Source organism: Rattus norvegicus, chromosome 14 (genome assembly GCF_021556685.1).
Source record: "Rattus norvegicus strain SHRSP/BbbUtx chromosome 14, alternate assembly SHRSP_T2T, whole genome shotgun sequence".
Lineage (NCBI taxonomy): Eukaryota > Metazoa > Chordata > Mammalia > Rodentia > Muridae > Rattus > Rattus norvegicus.
Window position 1 is genome coordinate 43,335,307 of NC_141547.1, and position 21,699 is coordinate 43,357,005.

At 40.4% G+C, this 21,699-nt stretch overlaps 1 protein-coding gene and 1 non-coding gene across 2 annotated transcripts in view; one reads left to right on the forward strand and one right to left on the reverse strand.

Moving 5' to 3' along the window:
• Window positions 1–21,699, forward strand: part of Rfc1 (replication factor C subunit 1) — a 74,872-nt gene that overhangs the window by 13,944 nt on the left and 39,229 nt on the right. Inside the window, 3 exon segments of the mRNA NM_053547.1 lie at window positions 4,379–4,507; window positions 13,103–13,178; window positions 16,048–16,170. Of these exon segments, the coding sequence (NP_445999.1) occupies window positions 4,379–4,507; window positions 13,103–13,178; window positions 16,048–16,170 (328 nt within the window).
• On the reverse strand, window positions 11,604–11,732 carry LOC120096833 (small nucleolar RNA SNORA77). The gene has a single exon (XR_015637769.1). It is a non-coding gene; the product is annotated as a small nucleolar RNA SNORA77 (small nucleolar RNA).

The following is a 21,699-nucleotide window of genomic DNA, read 5'->3' on the forward strand; positions in this document are numbered from 1 at the left end:
GAGCCATGAGATATGGAATCCAAACTCAGGTCCTCTGCAAGAGAAGTATATGCTTGTCTATCCTCTCTCATTTCTTTTAGAAATGTCATCATAGGGCGAAAGGTATGTGCATGTTTTGTTGGTATTTACATTTCTTTTATAATTTCCCTATAGCTTTTATTCCGTTTTCTGTTTGGTTGTCTTTCATTGATTTGTAGAAGCCCATTCATTATATATATATATATATATATATATATATATATATATATATTTTTTTTTTTTTTTTTTTTTTTTTTTTTTTTTTCAGAGCTGGGGACTGAACCCAGGGCCTTGCACTTGCTAGGCAAGCGCTCTACCACTGAGCTAAATCCCCAACCCCCCATTATATATTTCTTGTACATATTTTTGTGTATGATATCTTTTGTTTCACTTTCTGTAGTCAGAATTTTTAGTTAATTAATTTTTTTGAGTTATGGGCTCGCTTATGCAGTTCACACTGGCTTTGAACTGGTCTTCCTGCTTCCCCTTCCTGAATGCACCACACCTGCCTTTATGTGGTGCTGGGCTGGAACCCAGGCCTTCATGCCTGGTAGGGTGGCACTCTGCTCACTAAACCACATGTCCACTCCAACTTTCTGCTTTTAAGACAGGCACTTAACTCTGTGGTAGTTGGCTGGCATTGAACTTAACATTTCTTTGGCCTCAGCCTTCTGAGTGAAGTTACAGATGAGGTTACAGGCACGGCGGTGCCTGGGAAATCTGTCTTTATGGATGCTGGAACATCATATTAGTCCGCTTAGAAGGTCATTGTCAAAATTATAAAAGTAAATTTAAAAATAATTTCTTTTTCTTGGGTTGCCTGGATTAATTATTGACAAAAGGCACTTGCAGTCAACCCTGTTGACCTGAGTTTGATTCCTGAGACCCATGTTGTGGAAGGAGCGAACTGATTCTTGAAAGTTGTCCTTGGACCTCCACAGATGTGTGCCCATGTACATGTTCACACATACAGAACAAATAAATGTGAAAAAAAATTAGTTCTTTTCTAACTCACTTCTCAGCAGAACTCTCACTGGCAGCTGAGAGAGGGCCTGACCCTTTATTTGGTGTGTGACTTGGCCTGTTCTGCATTTCATTAAGGCATTGAGGACCTGGAACACTGGACAGGAAGTGTTACTTGGGAGGGTAAGGTGACTTGCAGAAGCTAAGTCACTCACCTTGCATGTTTATGCTTACGGCCTCACTGTCTCACAGTGGAAACAGTTCTACACTGGTGATGGAGATAGCTTCCATTCTAGTGAAAACTTTGCAAAAGTGTAGATTTAGTGTATATGAAGATAGATGAGAGTGCTGTCACCTTGGTGCTGCTGTCAGTTTGGGGATTGAGGAGTCTGGTGGAGTAAGAGAAGGATTGTGAGCAGACAAAGTGCAGGGCAGACGTTCCTACATTTGCACTGTCCTGCCAGTCCTTTCATTCTCAATGTTTTGTTTTCTTCAGTCTGTGGTGTAAAAAACAAGTTGAAAACCAGAACCCTAATTATCATATTTTTTTCTATTTTGTTTCTTTCTGTGTATGTATGTGTGCATGTGCTATTGTATAGCTGGAGAAACCAGGACAGCTTGTGGGAGTTGGTTCTCTCCTTTCTCTGTGTAGTTTTTAGTTCTGAGGTCCTTGGGCTGACAGCAGGTGTCTTTACCCGCCAAGCTGTCTTGTTTGCTTCCTAATTATTAACTTAGGGTTTTGCTGTTTCTGTGGAGTCACTGGCACTGTCTCTTCTCTGTCCTTTTCTCTTTTTCTTTCCTTTGTATGTGTTTTTAAGAAACCCCCAGTTTGAGTGAAAAAATCACTGTACCATTTTAAAGAGTGAGACTGGTTAGAAACTGTCATTTCCTTCAGAAGCAATAAAGTAGTCAGCCTCAAGCTCAGTTCTTGGCAAATTATACCTATGACTGTGACTTTCTTTATTGCCATATTCTTCACCACTTGACACAGATGTCTGTTTTGGAGTTTTATAGCCAAGGGCTATAGGCTTGTTTTATTCACTTACTTTTAAATTATTTATTATTATTATTATTATTATTATTATTATTATTATATGTGTGTGTGTGTGGGAGAGAGAGAGAGAGGGAGAGAGAGAGAGAGGGAGGGAGAGAGAGAGGGAGGGAAAGAGAGAAAGAGAGATGCTTATGTGGGAGCACATATGCCACATACATGTGGTAGTCAGAGGACAACCTGTAGAGTTATTTCTTTGTTTCTACCTTTCCTTGGGCTCCAGAGACTGAGCTCAGCTTTTCCTTGCTGAGCCATTACATTGACTTCCTCTTTATGCATTTATTTGTTTGCTTATTTTTGAGACAGAAACTCTTATATCCTAAACGAGTCTGGAACTTGCCGTGTAGCTAAGGTTGGTCTTGAACTCCTGATGTTCCAGCCTCTACCCTTTGATTACAGGCACATGCCACCAACCTGGCAGCAATACTTTTTTTTTTTTTTTTGGTTCTTTTTTTTCGGAGCTGGGGACGGAACCCAGGGCCTTGCGCTTCCTAGGCAAGCGCTCTACCACTGAGCTAAATCCCCAACCCCAGCAATACTTTTTAAACTTAGATTTAGTTAATAAATTAGAACTTTTTATATGGTGGGAGATCTGGAAAGGAAGATATGAAATCCTATACCTTTGCTTATAAATAGTTTATAAAATGGGATATTTCAGTGATGTGAGTAGATAATATCTCAAAATGAATTGAAGAAGTTTTTTGCTGAGCCAAAATAATAAGAGATGCATATTTACATTTTATAAAGGGTAGGTATAATGAATGTGCTTTGCTTATCAGAAAACAGATTAAGGTATTAAGGAATTGTCCAAGATCACACAAGTAGAATGAACCTAGGCTTCTTGATTCTAAGGTTTGTTCCTTTCTTTTTTTTTTTTTTTTTGCTTCTTTTTTTTGGAGCTGGGGACCGAACCCAGGGCCTTGCGCGTCCTAGGCAAGCGCTCTACCACTGAGCTAAATCCCCAAACCCGGTTTGTTCCTTTCTATAGTTGTTTCTTCAGAACTAAATTGGAGAAAGGTAGGGTTTGAGTGTGTGGTGTGCACCTGGGGGTGAGGGCAGAAGCAGGTTATCTCTTATGAGTTGGAGGTCAGTCAGGCCTATGTGGTGGGTTCCTGTATAACTGGATACATAGTGAAATCCTGTCTCAAAACCAAATAAAAATAAAACAAAAAGGGAAAGGAAGGACAATGTCTATGTTAAATAATAAGGAAACTGAATGCTTTTAATGTTCAGTTATATTGTAAAGTTTTTGTGTGATTAATTCAAATTCTGTAGTTTAACCCAGGCTCATGTAATTAAAGAGCATATTATAGTAGGCACTCTTTCTCTTAGAGTTTGACAAGAATTATGTAGAGAAAAATCTTGTCAACATTCCTAGTTTCTCAGAATGATCTGGGCTGTATATATCCTGTGACTGTGGGTGGTGCTGAGTGGAGTCTTCTCATCCGCCTGGGATGATGGGATTGGTGTATGCGTTCCCAGTCACTGCCTTCGACCTGCCTCTCAGAACTGTGCTGTCATTGTCAAAAATGGCTTAGTGTCTGTGTGTGTGTGTGTGTGTGTGTGTGTGTGTGTGTGTGTGTACACGTACCTGTGTGAGTTTATGTGTACCACATCATGCAGATGCCTATAGAGGCCAGAGGGCATCTGACCCTCTGGTGTTAGATGGTGGTTGTAAGCCATTTAACTCAGCTCGCTTGCAAGAGCAGTAAGTGCTGTACCATTCAGCCATCTATCTCTTCAGACTCTTTATTAATTTTTTTTTCTTTGAGACAGTATTTCTCTGTGTAGCCTAGCTCTCCTAGAATTCATTCTGTAGACCAGGCTGGCCTCATGCTCATAGATCCACCTACTTCTGCCTCCAAAGTACCGGGATTAAAGATGTGTGCCACCACCACTAGACCAAAGTTTTACTTGTTTATTTTTGCCTTGTTTTTGGTTATATTCTGAGGATTAATATTACTTTACATTAGAAAAATTATTTTTTAAAAAATATTATTTTATGTATACAACTATACTGTAGCTGTCTTCAGACACACCAGAAGAGGGCATCAGATCCCATTACAGATGGTTGTGAGCCACCATGCTGGGAATTGAACTCAGGACCTCAGGAACTCAGTCCATGTTCTTAACTGCTGAGCCATCTCTCCTACCCCAGAAAAATTATTTTTAATTCAGGTAATTTTATCAGATGGCTTTATTTATAAAAAGAATGCTGTTGAATATATATGACCTTGCTTTGGAGAGATGACTTTGGTTAGACCAGTTTGAGTAAGGTTGTCTTGTTAGTGACTGAAACTAGAATATTATATATTTAATATTTACATGTTTCTCTTCTGTTTTTAGGACATTCGGAAATTCTTTGGGGTTATATCAAGTGGAAAAAAGCCTGTAAATGAGACAGTAAAGAAGAATGAGAAGACAAAACCTTCGGAGGGAACTGTCAAAGGAAAGAAAGGAGTAAAGGAAGCCAAGGTCAGTTTGCTTGTCAAGTTTGTATGTGTGAGCTGTCCAGTGAACCTGGAGTGCTGTAGTTAGAGATTCAGCTTGGTAAGCTGAGGAGGAAGAACATCACAGGCTAATCTGTTTAGCTCTGTAGTTTGCTGTGTTCAGGCCTGTTGTCCCCTTCTTCAGCTCTGTTTTTCGTTGTTAAAAGTTTGCATTTTGGTCTGGAGAGATGGCTCAACAACTAAGAGCACAGGGTGTTTTTCTATAGGGCCTAGGTTCAATTTCTAGCACATGGTGGCTCAAAGCCATTTGTAACTCCACTTACAGAGTCTGAAGCCTTCATCTAGCCTCCATGGACATCAGGAATACACATGGTGCACAGACTTATATGCAGGCAAAATACCTACACACATTAAAAACAACAGTAATAACAACAAAACAGAACCAAACTAACAAAACTTTTCCTTTTTAAGATCAAAAGTTGCCATCTGTGGTGGCATAGCATGTATTGGAAATAATGAAGATGAAGAGTATGAGGCAGGAATATCTTGGATTGAAGCCAGCCTGGGCCTCAAAAAACAAAAATAAAACAAAACAAAAAAACCCCCAAACCAGAAAATACCTAAATAAACAAAACAGATTTGCTCATAGAGGCATAAGGACCTGTCCGCAGGTAGATAGTGTTAGACTCAGTATGATGCCTTGCAGGAAAAATTCATTCTCTGTTATTTGGATCCAAAGAAGGTCAGCTGTGCTGCTGTAGAATGTAGAAAATGACTTCAATGGTGTATTTGAATTAATACTATTGCACTGTATTTAAATTGTAAGAGGTTTTATGATTCCGTAAGTTAATTTATCAGTATTATATGTTATACGTGCATATGTTTATATTCCACAATTGATTGTGATTTTGATTTTAACAGTTATGTGTTTTAAAGAAGTTACAAGGAAGAGCTGGGTGGTGGCTGCACCCTTAGTACAAGCACCCGGTAGGCAAAGCTAGGTGGATCTCCAAGTTTGAGGCCAGTCTGGTGTACAGTTATAGGACAGCAAGGGCTACATAGAGAAACCCTGTCTGAGAAAAACAAAACAAACAGCAACAACAAAAAGAGTACAGAGAAGGCTTTTTAAAATTCTGTATACATATCTGGTACTGAAAAACTGAAAAACTTCTTCTCACTGAAAAACTGAGTTTTCTTCTGATACTATTTTTGCAACTTGAAGAATTTTCTTTAAATTTCTTGTAGTATAGTTCTGTTTCTGACAGAAGCTGTAAGTGTGTATGAGAGTGTGTTTTTGCATTCATCTTAAAGGACATTTTTGCTGGGTATAAAATTTTGAGTGGCCAGTCTTCTGTTTTGACCCTTTGAAGATATTCCTCTGTGCTTTGCCCCATTTGATGAGATAGGAGTCTTTCATATTGTTTTCTTTCTTTCTTTCTTTTTTTAAAATAGTTTATTTTATTTTATTTTTTTTAAAGATTTATTTATTTATTATCTATATGAATACACTGTCGCTGTTTGCAGATGCACCAGAAGAGGGCATCGGATCGCATTACAGATAGTTGTGAACCACCATGTGGTTGCTGGGAATTGAACTCAGGACCTCTGGAAGAGTAGTGCTCTTAACTGCTGAGCCATCTCTCCAGCCCTTATATTGTTTTCTTGGTGTGTAATTTTTTTTCTCATATTTAGTTTTGCATCTTAACAAATATCCCATTAAAAATTTTACATTTGGCATGCTATAACCTCGTAGGTGTGGTTTTATGTTTTACCATTTTTTTGTTAAAACAATTATATATTTATTTGAGACAGGGTCTTACTAAATTGCTTTGGCTGATATGGAACTGATTATATAGACTGTTGAGACCTGCGCACCCTCCCCCTCCCCAGCATAGTTAGAGCCCTTTTGTTCCATGCCTGCCACCTATTTATAATGTTGTTGTAATATATCTGTCAACTATTTCATATCATTGACGAGAGTCAGAGCAGGATCATGTTGAATAAATACCCTGTTATGTTTTGAGATTCCACAACCATAAGTTCCACTTACGGTCAGTTAGAACTGTTCTGTCTAGCTAGCCAGACTATTCTGAGTCAGGGCTGACCACCCTGCCATACTGTGTATGGGCTCATTGTGGGTTTTTTTCTTTATAAGCTGGCCCTGAGAAACGTTTGAGGTAGTAGCTTTCAGCTCCCTAGTCACGATCCATCAGTCTTGGAGTGGGCTTTCAATAAACCAGCTCTGTTTAACTGAGACTGGAGTCTAAATGATTTGTGTGGCAATTCCTGAATCCCAATATAGACCAGGCTGGCCTTGAACTCACAGAAATCTGCCCACTTCTTCCCCTTTGTACTTGGATTGAAGGTGTGAGCCAGCATGCTTTGCTATTTTTTAAGGCTGATATGTATGACTCTTTAATTGCATGTATGTCTGTGCACAGTGTATGTGTCTGGTGTGCAAGGAAGAGGGTGCCACGTGCCCCACAACTAGATTTACAGATGGTTGTGAGCCATTATGTGGGTGTTTGGAACCAAACCTAGGTCCTGTCAGAGCAGCAAGTATTCTAACGGCTGAGTCATCTTGCCAGCCCCATGAGCTTATTTACATTAATGTTGGTTTTTTTTTTTTTTTGTTCTTTTTTTTTTTTTTGTCAAATTTGGAACCTCTTTGCTATTATTTATATACTTTGTTTCATTAATTCTGTGTCTCTCTTGGACAGTCTCATGTAGCCTAGGCTGGCTTGGAACTTGCTCTGTAGCTGAGATTGACCTTGACCTCTGGCACTCAGGCTTTCAACTTCCTGAGTGAGATTAGAGGATTACAGATGTGAGCTAGCACACCTGGTCACTCTTAAATTACAAATACACAGACTGTTAGTAGAGCCTCAGTGATCATCGAGACTTGTTCCTTTTTTGTTGATTTTTTTTTTCCCCCCCAGGCTGCATAAGATTCTTTATGTCTTTCAGAGACAAGAGTTACTGTGTCATTTAGGCTTGTCCTGAACTAATGGGATCAAGTGATGCTCCTGAGGCCTGGGACCACCACACTTACTCTTTAACTCTTCAGCTTCATTGACTCTTCTTCATTGCCAGTTTTCTTTTAAGAGTATTTTTACTTTAATCGTATTTATTTTAATTCTGGAATTTCCGTTGATTTTTTTTAATAGTTTTTCTGTTCTGTGTATATTTATAGTAGTCACTTTAAAGTTCCAGTATCTGGAATATATGAGGATTCGTCTCTAAGTGCCTTTGCTCTTGAGTCTGTCCTGATGTTCCAACAAAATACTATGGATCCAGTGACTTAAACTGCAGACATTTACTTTGAGTTCTGGGGCCTGTGTGTCTACGATCAGGGGTCTCTCTGGCTGATGTAGTTTCTAGTGAGAGCTCTTGGTTTCCAGATGCTGTCTTCCTTGTGCCCTCACTCTTGGGTGTCTGTACCCAGAAGGAGAGAAGAGGAGATTGAGCCTTCTGCTGCTAGTCTTACGAGGATGCTGATCCTGCCAGATAAGGACCTTACCGTACCCCCTTCTTTAATCATTTAACTATACTTACTTTTTTGGAGTGAGTCTCACTTTGAAGCCCAGACCCTGGAATTGACTATGGAGAGCAGGCTGGCCTTGAACTCACAATGTCCACCTTCTGTTCTCTGAGTGCTAGGATTAAGGACTAGAGCTCCAACATAGGAATTTGGGGATGTAAACGTCTATTCTATAACATTTTATCCATGAACACCTAAAAGAACTCTACTTCAGTCATACCTTCTTCCTAGTATATTCATTTTCCCATCAGGTATAAAGACTAGTATCATTTAAATTTCATCTAAGTCAAATATAGATAAGGTTTGAAGGTATAAGTCATTTTTAGGCAAAAGTTCTTGGGAAACCATATGTAATAGTGGTACAGACACAGAGTGGGTATTTCCATCCTTGAGAAGGAAGTGCTAAGCCCAGAGGCTAACAAAGGAAATGCCATTATATTTTAAGGTACAGTAGTAGTAACCTGGTTTTATATTCTCTTGCAGACCTACAGGGGTTCTACTCCTGTAAGCCTAGGCAGCAGTCTTGTCCCTGTGAACCTTTAGTGCTCTTTTGCTTTGAGGCTTCAGGTAAAGGCTGTCTGGTCTTTTGAAACCAAGATGGTGCCCCTAACCTTCGACAGTGAAGAGTCAGTCCTGATGATATCTTAGGAATAATCTTATTGGCCCATCTGTGGATTGTAAGAAGTCAGGCGGATTTCTTTGTTTTGTACTGTTTTTAATCTTCTTAGTTGAAATTGGCAGTGTTTCTGCTCATATTAGTATCTAATGATAGCTCTGCTATACCCTTGATACTTTTTTCAGACTATGCTATCTCATCTTTACAATGTGGACAGTCCTAAGGATTTTCCAAGTCATCCAGTTATAGTTGTTTTTTGGTTAGTAGTACTTTAGTTCACCTTTCTTTAGTTTACCAACTTTACCGTAAGTTGTCAGAACCCAACTTGTGCCTTCAACATTCTGTTTCAGAGTCTCTTTAGTTCAATACTGAATTTTCTTGTTTTTCATAGAGTGTTGGAACACAACCAAATGATTTTTCAAAATATATTTTATATGTATGTTTCATCTGCATGTATATGTATGTACCACTTGTACGCCTGGTGTCTGCAGAGGCTAGAAGAGGAACTGAGTTATAGATGACTGTGAGCCACTATGTGGTGCTGGGAGTTAAACCAGGTCCTATGTAAGAGCAACAAGGGTTTTAAATTGCTGAACCATCTCTAGTCCGTATCTAAATTCATTTCATTCTCTTTCCCTCTTTCTCTCTCTTGTTTTAAATGAACTAGAAGGGTCTAGCTCTGGCTCACTGGCTTAGAATTCCCTCTTAGGCCATTCGTCTCCAGCTCACAGAGATTGCCTGCTTGTATTTTGTTGGTGCTGGAATCAAAAGCGTGCGCCCACCTTCAGGTCCAGACACAACCAAGTTTGTTTTTTTTTTTTTTAGCAGGTGAGCATGTCTATATTTCATTTGTTTCAGTTCTTGATTCTGAATGATCGACTATTTCAGGTTCTTGCCTATGATATCTTTTCTCTTTTCTTAATTTTATGGATATTTATTTATTTATTTTTTTTTATTAACTTGAGTATTTCTTATATACATTTCGAGTGTTATTCCCTTTCCCGGTTTCCGGGCAAACATCCCCCTCCCCCCTCCCCTTCTTTATGGGTGTTCCCCTCCCTATCCTCCCCCCATTGCCGCCCTCCCCCCAACAATCTAGTTCACTGAGGACAACCAAGTTTTTTGTTGTTGTTTTTCATTTGTTTGTTTTTATTTTTGTGTTTTAAGACTGATTCTCTGTGTAGCCCTGACTGTCCTGGAACTCACTCTGTATTTCAGGCTGGCCTTAAGCTCAGAGATCTGCTTGCTTCTGCTTCCTGAATGTTGGGGTTAAAGGCCTGTGCCAGCATTGCCTGGCTCCATCTCAGGTCTCTACTGTGGTTTTCAAAAGCCTATTACTGTTTCCATCAGAAAACATAGTGGGTTGGCCTTTAAGTTTCATTTTTCTTCTTTTCTTTACATTTTATTAAAGTGACATTGAGGACCAAGTGTAGGGCCTTGTGCGAGTCAGGCAAGGTCTTCCTGTCACTGAGCTAGACTCTCATTCATGCTGTTGATAGAGATGGACGTGTTTTCTGAGATGATGGTTTGCCCTGTGGCTCTATTCTTTTCCACAAGCCCCACTGGACTCACACCACCCTTCACAGCTCCTTCATGGCACTCTGGGCTTTTCCTAGCATGTATGTCAGATCCCTCCAGTCTCTACTCAGTCCCTGGTTTTTAGATACATTTTTAATAGCAGTATTCCATGTTTTAGAAGTAAAACTCTGGCCAGGCTTTGCAGTGAAGCAGTCCAGTGGTATAAACAACTCTAGATTCATTACTAAGGCTAATTCATGAACTACTTCATTACTAGGTTCAGAGGGTTGAAGAAGCCTACAAGGTTTGCAGTTCGTAAGTTGGAGATCCAGGAGAGCTGATGGTAGAGTTGCCGTCCAGGTGTAAGGCCTGAGGATCAGAATAGCTGAGCTCATGGGTCTGTCTAATCTAGTAGGCTGGAGGCCACAGAGGTGATAGTCCAGTTCCAGTGGAAAGGCAGGAAAAAGCAGATGTCCTTGCTATAGGTCAGGCAGGAAGAATTCTCTCATTCCAGGAGGGCCAGCTTTTCTTTTCAGGACTTCAGCTAAGATAAGGCTCAACTACTTTGGGGAGGGACGTCTTTATTTCACCTCACACAAACTTAGGAGTTATGTTTGATCAGATATCTGGATCCTTTATGGTTCATTGTCTTTTTTTTTTTTAAAAGATTTATTCATTTTATTTATATATGAGTACACAGTATCTATCTTCAGACACACCAGAGGAGGGCATTACAGATGGTTGTGAGCCACCATGGTTGCTGGGAATTGAACTCAGGACCTCTGGAAGAACAGCCAGTATTCTTTTTTTTTTTTTTTCCGGGGCTGGGGACTGAACCCAGGACCTTGCGCTTCCTAGGTAAGCGCTCTACCACTGAGCCAAATCCCCAACCCCCAGCCAGTATTCTTAACCCCTGAGCCATCTCTCCAGCCCCTGGTTCATTGTCTTGATGTAACCATACAAGTCGTTTTCTTATTTTCATTATTTTGGTTTTATTGTATTGGATTCTGTTATTTTCCCACAAGAATGTTGGTTCTTTTGATTTAGCATGTAGTTATCTTGATCAAACTCAGGCTTGAAATTCTTGCTTCTTGTTATATGTTCAGCAGGTGATCTCTTGGTTTGGTTCTTTAGCCTTTCAAAATGTTTACCTTTTAAGTCCTTGTAGCTATTTTATTAAATAGTATGTGAGAAAGCTGGAGGTGTGGGCAGAATCTCTAGGAAGGATATGACTTGGTTAGATGTCCGTTTCAGCTCTTTACCGTTACTGTACTTGCCTTTAGTTTACTTTGCAGATCGACTTCTTTGTTGTGTGTGTAAATTGTAATGCTTCCTTTGCCTTAGTTTTTGAAACTAATTGATTGTTCTTATGTTTTTGAAATTCTATCTTTTTTTTCATCTTTTTTCTTTTTTCTTTTTTCTTTTTTCTTTTTTCTTTCTTTTTTAGGCTGTGTCCCCGGCTGCTGTATTGCCCCTGATAAGTGGAGGCAGCCACAGCACCCGGATTGTTTCTTTGGCAGATGGAAAAAGCACTTGAGATTCTATCTTAATGGACACAAGTACATAGATATTCTCATCTAAGTGATCATTTTTTTCTCTTGTCTACTTTCTTGATAAATTTTGGAAATATGAGTATGTTAGAAATGTGATGTTTATAAATATATTTAACCTTTTTGGCCCGCTTTCAAATTTTCAGCATGCACGTGCTAGTGATGGGCTGCCAGCTTAGCTTATTTCTGTTTTTATCTTGAATTTTTAGGAAGCACCTGTCCTATGTATTGTCCACCGCTTTGTTACTCTCACAAAATACCTTGAGATAATCTACTTAGAAAGAGAAAGGTTATTTTGGCTCTGAGTTTTGGAGGTTTCTAATCTGTGACCTGTTGCCTCATTGCTGTGGGACTCTGACGAAGGAACACATCATGGTGGGAGCATGTGGTAAAGTGGAATGGTCCTCATGACCAAGAGACAGAAAAGCAGAAGGAGAGATTGGGTCCTCTTCTCCCTTTAGGGCCTTCCACTGGGCTCTACCTCCGAAGCTTCCACCCCCTTTCAGTAGTACCACCCTGGAGGCCAAGGCGTTCAGGGACGTGCAGGCTCTAATAAGCCTCTTGACCCTGCAATGTCTGATGTCCTTTTACTCTTTGTTGTATGTGGGTTAGTTAGAGTGTGTAGCTGATAATAGTGTAGCTTTTTCTGTAAGTCTCCTCTCCTGATGCAATTCAGCAAGAGTGTTCCTGACATTTTGGGCTAGATGGGTGTTGTGTTACATGGTGTATTCTAGATGTTATAAAGCCTCTGCCTCCCACTCTGTGATAAACAGTGACTCTAGTATCAACAGATGTCTCCATGGGGCAGAATTGCTTCAGTTTAGTTAGGGTCTTATTTCAGTGAGCAGACATCACGACCAATGTAAGTTTTATAAAGGACAACATTTAATTGGGGCTGGCTTACAGGTTCAGAGGTTCAGTCCATTATCATCAAGACGGGAAGGCAGCATCCAGGCAGGCATGGTGCAGGAGGAGCTGAGTTCTACATCTTCACCCAATTGAAGCCAGGAGCAGACAGCATCCTCAGGAAGCTTGGAGAAGGGTCTCCAAGCCCATCCCCATAGTGACATACTTCCTCCAACAAGGCACACCTTCTAATAGTGCCACTCCTTGGGCCAAGCATTTGCAAACCACATCTCCTCTCCTAATGCAGTTCAGCAAGAGCATTCCTGACATTTTGGGCTAGATGAGTGTAGTGTCACATGATGTATTATTATTCTAGGTGCTATAAAACCTGTGCCTCCCACTTTGTGATTAAACAGTGTCTCTAGTATCAACAGACATCTCCATGGGGCAGAATTGCTTCAGTTGGAAGCTACTAAGCCCAGGTCTAATGAGAATGCTTAAGTTGCACAGGCTTCCTTTGTTCTAATTATGCCCTGCTGTTGTCTACAGGTTAATAATCCCTGCAAAGAGGATGCCTCCAGACCAAAGCAGCACAACAAGAAAAAGAGGATCATCTATGACTCAGGTAATATTGAGGACTTTTAAAGGCTTCAAAGTTTTTTATTTCCCATGTAACTGCATCTCCAAACTGATGTCTGAGACATACAAGTCTCAATGATAATTACTGTGTGGGGAGAGCCCCAGTGGGTAGTCCTTGGAACAGTTCTTAATGGCAAAGCCACAGAGCCTATATATTTTAATGTACTGAAGGTTTCTTTATGAGGGATAAAGAGTATGTAGCAGGTCTCAGATTTACTGTGAGTGTGGCTTGCTCATCTGTCTGTCTGTCTGTCTGTCTGTCTGTCTGTCTGGTGAAGGGATCAGATTCAGGGCCTTACATGTGCTAAGCTAGTGTTCTACCTCTGATCTGTATTCTCACCCCGTATTGTAAAAAATATTTCCATCAATTTTTTTTCCAAGATGAAATTTCTAGAAGTTGAATTTGAAAAAAAAGTACCTTACAATGCTGCTATTGAAGTAAATATTGGTTACATTTAATTAATTAATTTGTGTTTGTGGGAATGTGTACCATGGCATGCATGGAGGTCAGAGGCCAACTTTTAGGAATCTGTTCTCTCTTATCACTATGTAGTTCTTAGTGAATTGAATTTAGATCATCAGACTTGGTGGTAGGTATCTTTATTTGCTGAACCATCCATCTTACTGGCCCCAAAGCAAATAATTAAAATTGATTTTCTATGTGTGATGGGAAGACTTGGTAATTTCATTTCTATAGAAAAAAGTAATAAACTCAATTTGAAGGATTTTCTTTAAATATAGTTTTGAGAACGGGAACCCATGTCTCTCTCGTTCATTTGTTCGTTCGTTCGTTCATTCATTCATTGATTTTTTTTGCAATGCCACAGATTGAACTGAGGCCCTCTGCCTGGTGGGCAAGCACTCTACCATTGAGCTGTATCCCCAGCTCTGTTTGCATTACTGAAACAGGTTGTTTCGCTTAGGCTTTTAAACAGCTGGAACTGCAGTCTTTCACACCTGACTTAATTTTCATTTTATCTGGCCTCCTCTTCCTTATTTAAGTCAAGGTCCCAAGTAGCCCAGGTTGGCCTTAAGTTCCCTATGGCTGATAAGGACAGGATTCCTGATCTTACCTACATGGTCAAATTCTGGAATTAAAGGCATGTGCAGTTAATGCCTGGTGGATATAAAATAATGTAGCTAAGGAAGCATTTCATTTGTGTATTGTTAATATTTTATCCTTTATTTTGATATTTAGATATTTGTTTATTTATTTATTTATTGAGATGGGTGCTACCCTTGTTGCCCTGGCTGCCTAGTGGTTGTAAATAATGTAGCTAAGGAAGCATTTGTGTGGTGTTAATTTTTTGGTTCTTTATTTTGATTTTATGTATATATTTGAGGTGGGCTTTACTGTTGTTGCCCAGGCTGGTCCTGCCTCATGTGCAGTAGCTAAGACTGCAGGTGTGTTGCAGCATGCAGGCTGTGTGACTTTTACAGTGATCGTACAGCTCAGGACTGACTTTTCAGAGTATTCTAGTATTACTCAGTGCACTTTATCATAGAGATATTGAGAGTGTGCATATGTGTTCCTCTTGGAAACAGTTGTTAAGCGCCAATGTAAAGCAGCATGAGCTGGATGTGGTAACCAAGCCTGGAATCCCAGCACTTGGAAGGCTGATGTAGGTGGATCTCCAACAACCAGGGCTGTGGTAAAAACCTGTCTCAGAGCCAGAACCCAAAACCAACCAAAACTTTTAGATGTAGAGAAAGGAAGAGGAAGGACAGTGAGTTTATGAATGGTGAGCTGTGTACCAGGCCCTGCTAGGTGCTTATGCTTTGCTCTAAATTGTATTATGTAGTCTGTCCAGGTAAGCAGAGTATTAGAGTGCTGTCTCCTAAAGACCCACAGTTAATTCCTAGAACCTGTGACTCTTAGGCTGTAGAGCAAAATGAAAGAAGAGCTGCAGGTTGGCTCGGAGGACCCTAAAGTAAGACGGGCTCAGTGCACCTAAGGAGTAGGAGGCAGAAGGGATTTGGAGAGAGATTAATAGTGTAGGAAGGCACACTCCTTTAATCTCAGTACTTGTAGGCAGAGAGGCCTGTGAGGTTGAGGCCATCCTGGTCTACTTAGAGAGAGTCTGTCTTAACCCCTCACTCCCATAACAAAAATGTGTAAGGAGGTCAGAAATCATTGAAATGGTAGCACTCTGTCTGCTTGAGGATATTTATTTGTGTGAGTATGTGTGTGGTCCAAGGGATGAACATGGTTGCATATGCTGTGTAGGCATTCTACCTCTGAACTATATTCATAGCTCTCTTAAAGGTCACTAAGGTTGCTTCTGCTGGCCTTGAACTCACTTGAATCCCAGACAAGCTTTAACTGTCAGTCTCCCTGGCCCCTGCCACTATGTTTAGTTTCTTTAGTTTCTTGGCATCCGCTAGGCAAGTGGAAATGGCAAAGACATGGATTCTTCCCCAGGGAACCCTGCTGATGCCCCCATGACACCTGTGTCAGCCATTGCTCAACTGTTAAAGATAATGTATTTATGTAGACTTTTTCTTTTGTATGTGTGTGGGTGTGATAACATTGTGTGTGTGGAGGACAGGTAGTAATTTGGGGGAGTTGACTTTCTCCTGCTGTGTGGTTCCTGGGGACTGAACTTAGGTTAGCAGGCTTGGCAACAGGGACTTCTACCAACTGAACCATGTCTCTGGCCACATGTGTAGTTTGTTAAGCCAGTTAGTTTGTGGCTATTGTTATAATAATGATATGATATGAATCTAGTCATGAGTTTATTACTGGATAAATAAAGTAATGTAAAGATTCAAGACAAGCTTCTTAGGGGATTGGCTTATAATGGCTACTTTAAAAATACACTGATATTTTTACAGTTTTAATTTTTCTCTTGTAGATTCAGAATCAGAGGAGACAGTGCAAGTAAAAAATGCTAAAAAGAAATCAGAAAAATTGCCAGTGTCTTGTAAACCTGGTAAAATCTCTCGGAAGGATCCTGTTACCTATATTTCTGAGACAGGTAAGGTACTGAATGTATTCCTTTTGTCTTTTTTTTTATTATATCTATCAGAGGAAGGACATCATCATCTTTGAAATTTCTTCTGTGGTAAAGGTTTGGTTACTGGTGAGGGTCAAATCCAGTACTTCATGCATGCTAGGTTAACACTCCACCACTGAGCTCTATTCCTGTCCCTGGGGGAATATTTTGTCTTATTTTATTCTTCTCAGAGCCAGGACTGACCCCTAAAGCCTTTGCACTTGCTAGGCAAGTGCTCTACCATTGAGCTAAATTCCCACTATGGGAACTAAGAATTTTTGTTTTATGTGTATAGTTGTTTTGTCTGCATATATGTCTGTCCTGTGGGGTTCACACAAGAGTGTTGCATCGCCTGGAACTGGAGTTATAGGCTGCCGTGAGCCTTTCTATGGGTGCTGGGGATCAAAACCCTGTCCTGGGACAGCGTTTCTCTTTGTAGCCCTTTCCTAGAACTCGATCTGTAGACTAGGCTGGCCTTGAAATTCCTCTGTCCCCTACATGGTGGGATCAAAGATGTGTGCATACCCACCGCCCAGCAGTAGCTAGTCCTCTTAACTATTGGGTCATCTCTCCAGCCCTTGAACTATTTTTTGAAACATTTAATAGACTGATGTGTTTCTTAAAATGGGGATAGATTAGTGGTTTTAATGCTTTTTTACTGTTGCTAAATATCTGCTTAGGTACACTGAGCAATATTTAAGAGGTTCCTTTAACATGGCTACCTGTGTGACAGTTTGGATTCATGGGAGGGTTAAGGGAAACAGTATGGTAATAGGGCTGTGTAACTAAAGGTGGTGTGATTAAGCTTTCCAGCACCCTGAAAATGTCAGTTGCCTTTAACTGTGGACCAGGCTATCTGTATCTTCTGATTTAGGTACACAAAGGCTCAGTTGAGGCTCTGAATACAGATTCTCTATTCACTAGGATAGTTTTTAGTGCAGTCTTCTGAAGAGATGCTAGTATCTTATGTGAGACTTTTATGACCACTGACAGTCTCCTCTCCCTCTTCTATTAGTCTCCTCTCCCTCCAGTAGACAGTCTCCTCTCCGTCCTCCACTGACAGTCTCCTTTCCCTCTTCTAGTAGACACTCCTTTCTCTCCTCCACTAGACTATCTCCTTTCCCTCCAGTAGACAGTCTCTTCTCCCTTCTCCATTATAGTCTCCCCTCCCCTTCTTCTGTTTTTTTTTTTTTTTTTTTTTTTTTTTTTTTTTTTTTTTTTGAGACATGGTCTTGCTCTATAACCCTGGCTGGCCTTGAACTCACAGCAGTCCTCCTATCTCAGCCTCTCCAAGTGTGGGATTACAGGTGTATGCTACCACATCTGACTCATTCCAATCAGCCCATGGCATGTGTGTGTAAAAGAAAGCATTGTCCTTGTTTTAGTTAAAAATTTTGGGGTACAATGTACCCATTATGGTAGTTATATTTCTGTTGCTGTGATACAATACTCTGAACCAGAGAGGGGTGAATGTCTGCTCATCTTGCTTTCTTCTCATCCACTCCAAGATCATAGAGCCCAGATTAGTCTTGCTCACAGTGGATCTTCCACCTCTCTCAATCTGTATTTCACTCAAAGGCCTGTTTTGACCCCGTGTGATTCTAGGTCTCCTCAGGTTGGCAGATTAGTTATCATACCCACCTACTATGATGCTTATATGGTATTCTATTTTCCCTATAGGACTCTAAAATTATATTTTTTATTTCATTTTATGTGTTTTGCCTTCTTGTATAACTTTGCACCATGTTTGATCCTGGTGCCCGAAGAGGCCAGAAGAGCATGTCAGATCCCTTGGGACTCTTGGAGTTTCAGATGGTTGTGGGCTCCCATGTGGAGGCTAGGATTGAACCTGGGTTCTCTGTAAGAGCAGTATGTGCTCTTAATTGCTGAGCTCTCTCTCCAGCCCCATAAAGTTGAAATGTAGAAACTAGTGATATTCTATGTTGAAGACAGACTGTCATTTAGCCTAGTCTGTGGATCTAAGGGCGATCTTGATTCTGATCACCCTGCTTTCCTCCTCCCAGTGCTGAGACCTCAGGCATGCAACACTGTGTCCTGTTTACTTGGTTTTGAGTTCAAACCATTGCTGCTGGGCATGGTGCCACAAGCGTTTAATACAAGCGCTTGGGAAATTAGAGGCAGGTAGATCCCTGTGAGACTGCATAGTGTGATGGTTTCTATATGCTTGGCCCAGGGAGTGGTACCATTAGGAGGTGTGGCCCTGTTGGAATGGGTGTGTCACTGTGGGCATGGGCTTTAAGACACTCATCCTAGCTGCCTGGGAGCCGGTCTCATAGCAGCTATGATAAGTATATAGAACTCTCAGCTCCTCCTGCAGCACGCCTGTCTGGACGCTCCATGCCTCCTGCCTTGATGATAATAGACTGAACCTCTGAACCCGTAACCAGCTCCAATTAAATGCTGTCTAAGAGGGAGGTGCCTTGGTCTTGATGTCTGTTCATAGCAGTAAAACCCTATGACAGTGAGTTCCAGGTCAGTTAGGGCTATAGCGAGGCACTGTCTGAAAAACAACAAAACTAAAAGCAGAACAAAACCCAAATTTTTGATTTGTTTTTACATTTTTGTTTTAGATGCTAGGAATGAAACGTAGGGCTTTGAGCATGCTAGACCTACACTCTGTCTCTGAGTTACAGTACCCAGTCTTTATCTTTTTAAAATGTGGCTATTTTGATTATATATATATATATATATATATATATATATATACATATATATGGCCTACACTTTATTTCTGTTGTGTAGTACTTTAAAAAATAATTTGATTTCATTATTTTTTTTTTTTTTTTTTTTGGTTCTTTTTTTCGGAGCTGGGGACCGAACCCAGGGCCTTGTGCTTCCTAGGTAAGCGCTCTACCACTGAGCTAAATCCCCAGCTTGATTTCATTATTAATTATGTATGTTTATGGTCTGTTCTGGAGGGCGTGTGTTCATGTAAACGCTGATGCCCACGGATGCCAGAAGAAGGCATTTGATTCCTTGGAGCTAGATTACAGGCAGTTGTGAGCTGCCTTTTGTGCTTGCTGGGGACCAGACTATGTGCTCTTCAACTTTGAGCTGTCTTTGCTCCGTGCAGTGCTTTCTAAGCTTCCTGAGAAGGACGGAAGGGATCGTATGCATGCCAAGTATTTTTGTTTATATTAGTAAGCATCCAGGCTTACAGTTCAGCTTTAGGAATATTTTATCATCACTTTGATTAAATCTGTCCTATGTCTTTGTCAAAATTTTAAAAAATGAGTTTAGCCTCATTAATTTCCCAATTTACAGAAAAAGGAAAACAATGCTTGTAGCTAACCTTTACTTGTTGTACTGAATGTGCTTACTTTTTAGTTTTTAATGAAATGATAGGCCTTGAGTTTGATTGCCAAAGGCTGCCTTACTCAGTTTCACCAGCAGCTGCTGTTTGATTGAAGAAATTAGAGTTTTTCTTTGTCTTCATTTCTTTTAATGCTAACTTTACAGTAATTCTGGAGGCAGTGCTTTGGGAAGTGTACTTATATGATGAGAGTTAATTTGGGGGAAAAAGTGGAGGTGCTATACTTTCTAGGGTGCCCTATAAGGTTCATAACCAAAACTTGGGAAAATAGCAGAAAATATCATGGGGATTGGTATAATATTTTTCTTTGCTTAATTTTAGAGTTAGGCAGTTTTGTGTATGCTGCAACAAGCATAATATTCTATGTGTTTGAGAGCTTCTTACAGATGCTGCCAGTGAAGTATGGAACGGTTGTAGCAGAAAATGTCTCTTAAGAGAACTGTCTGTTGATTTGATTATAGTTTTTGAGAATCAATACTAATTTGCATATTAGGATTTTACATAGAAGAATCTAAGTTTAGAGATTTTGAGCTTGACTGAAGTAGTTAGATTAACATTTTTAAATCAACTCGGCGAATGCTACTTTTTCATTATTCAGTGTCTTAACTTGCCTGGGCCACTTCTCCCCACAGGATGTACAGTGTGGAGTGTGATACACAAAAGAGAGAAACCTTTTCACTGACTTGCTTTGACCCTGAGAGGGTTTATTGCTCATTCATTAATGAGACCCCCTGGCCTCTCCATCAGTTTTGCTTTTCTGCTTATTTGCAGAGACTGTCTGTCTCACTTAGCACACACCCATGAACCTAGGTATCCGCTCAGTACTTTTCTATTCATTTAGATAACATGTATTTTTTAGCCTTAACAACTGAACCTTCCTCTACCCTTCCAAACCAAGATGACAGTGCAGGGTTTGATTCGAGAAGCGGTGAAAAGGCACTTTATATGTACACTTTGCACTCTAGTTTCCCTACTTAGATTTCACTTGTTGCTAAGTCAATTATTTTTAATCTTTCTAATGAAATCTCCCTGTTAATTGGATTCTGGAATGTTCCAGAAGATTCCAAGAGAATCGTAGCATCAGGGCAGTCAGATCCATCTGCAGAGGCCAAACTGAGCAGCAGGAGCTCCAGAATTAGATTTGTTTGTCCTGCTTGGCTTGTAAATAGATTTGATTGCAGACCTTCCCATTATTCCCTTCTCTCTCATCATTATCCTTCCAAACAGATGAGTGTGGCTAACTCAGAGTGGCAGAGCCATCTCCTCTCCCAGGCAATTCCTCTACTCTGTGTTGGAAAATGCTAGTTTAGTCGGTCGTTGTTACCGCACTTGAGATTATGTTGTCTATAAATAAAAATAAATGGTGTTTTTACAAGGAGACAAATATCCTGGAGGGAAATTTTAAGTGTTGAGTTGCCTTTGATTTTCAAGTAGTTGTCAGAAATCTGACTTGGATCTGTTTATCAGAGTTTCATTACAGCTTTTGGGGAGGAGAAAACAGCTTGCTTTGGCTTCTAACAGACAGAAACAAATCAGCTTTACTAGAAAACAGGAATGTTTTACCTGTACATTGTTCAGGACTATAGAAGGTTTATGTTACTTGAGGATGGCCCAAGCAAAACCTGTTAAGTGATTGTGTCTTTGTAGGAAGCAAGTTACACTGTTGGATTCTTTTTGGCCTAGAACTCACTGGAGTTACTCCTGCCTTAGTTTCCTAGGCGCTGGAGTTATAGGGCTGTATCACCATAACTGGCCACAGAGCCTCTGTTGCCTTCTTTTTACATAAGCCTTAGAACCACTAAAGACTGAGGGGGGTTTAAGGTGGCTAGTTGGTATAGAGATAGAGTTGTTCTTTCTTGAGGTTTTGATTTTATCCAGGCACCATGACAGGATGCCTTTGTCCCGTGACTTACAGACTGTTATGGTAGTTAGATTTCCATCACTATGGCAAAGTGCTTGGATAGTATTTTCAGACACTTCATTACGTGGCTGCTTTGTTTATGGTGTCCTCACCCACCCACCCATGGCTTAGTTTGTCTATGTAGTCCTGACTGTCCTGGAACTTGCTTGTAGACCAGGCTGGGCTAGAATTCAAAGATCCACCTGCCTCTGCTTCCCAAGTGCTGGGATTAAAGGTGTGTGCCACCCCTCCCCTCCAGCTATTTATGGACTTTTTA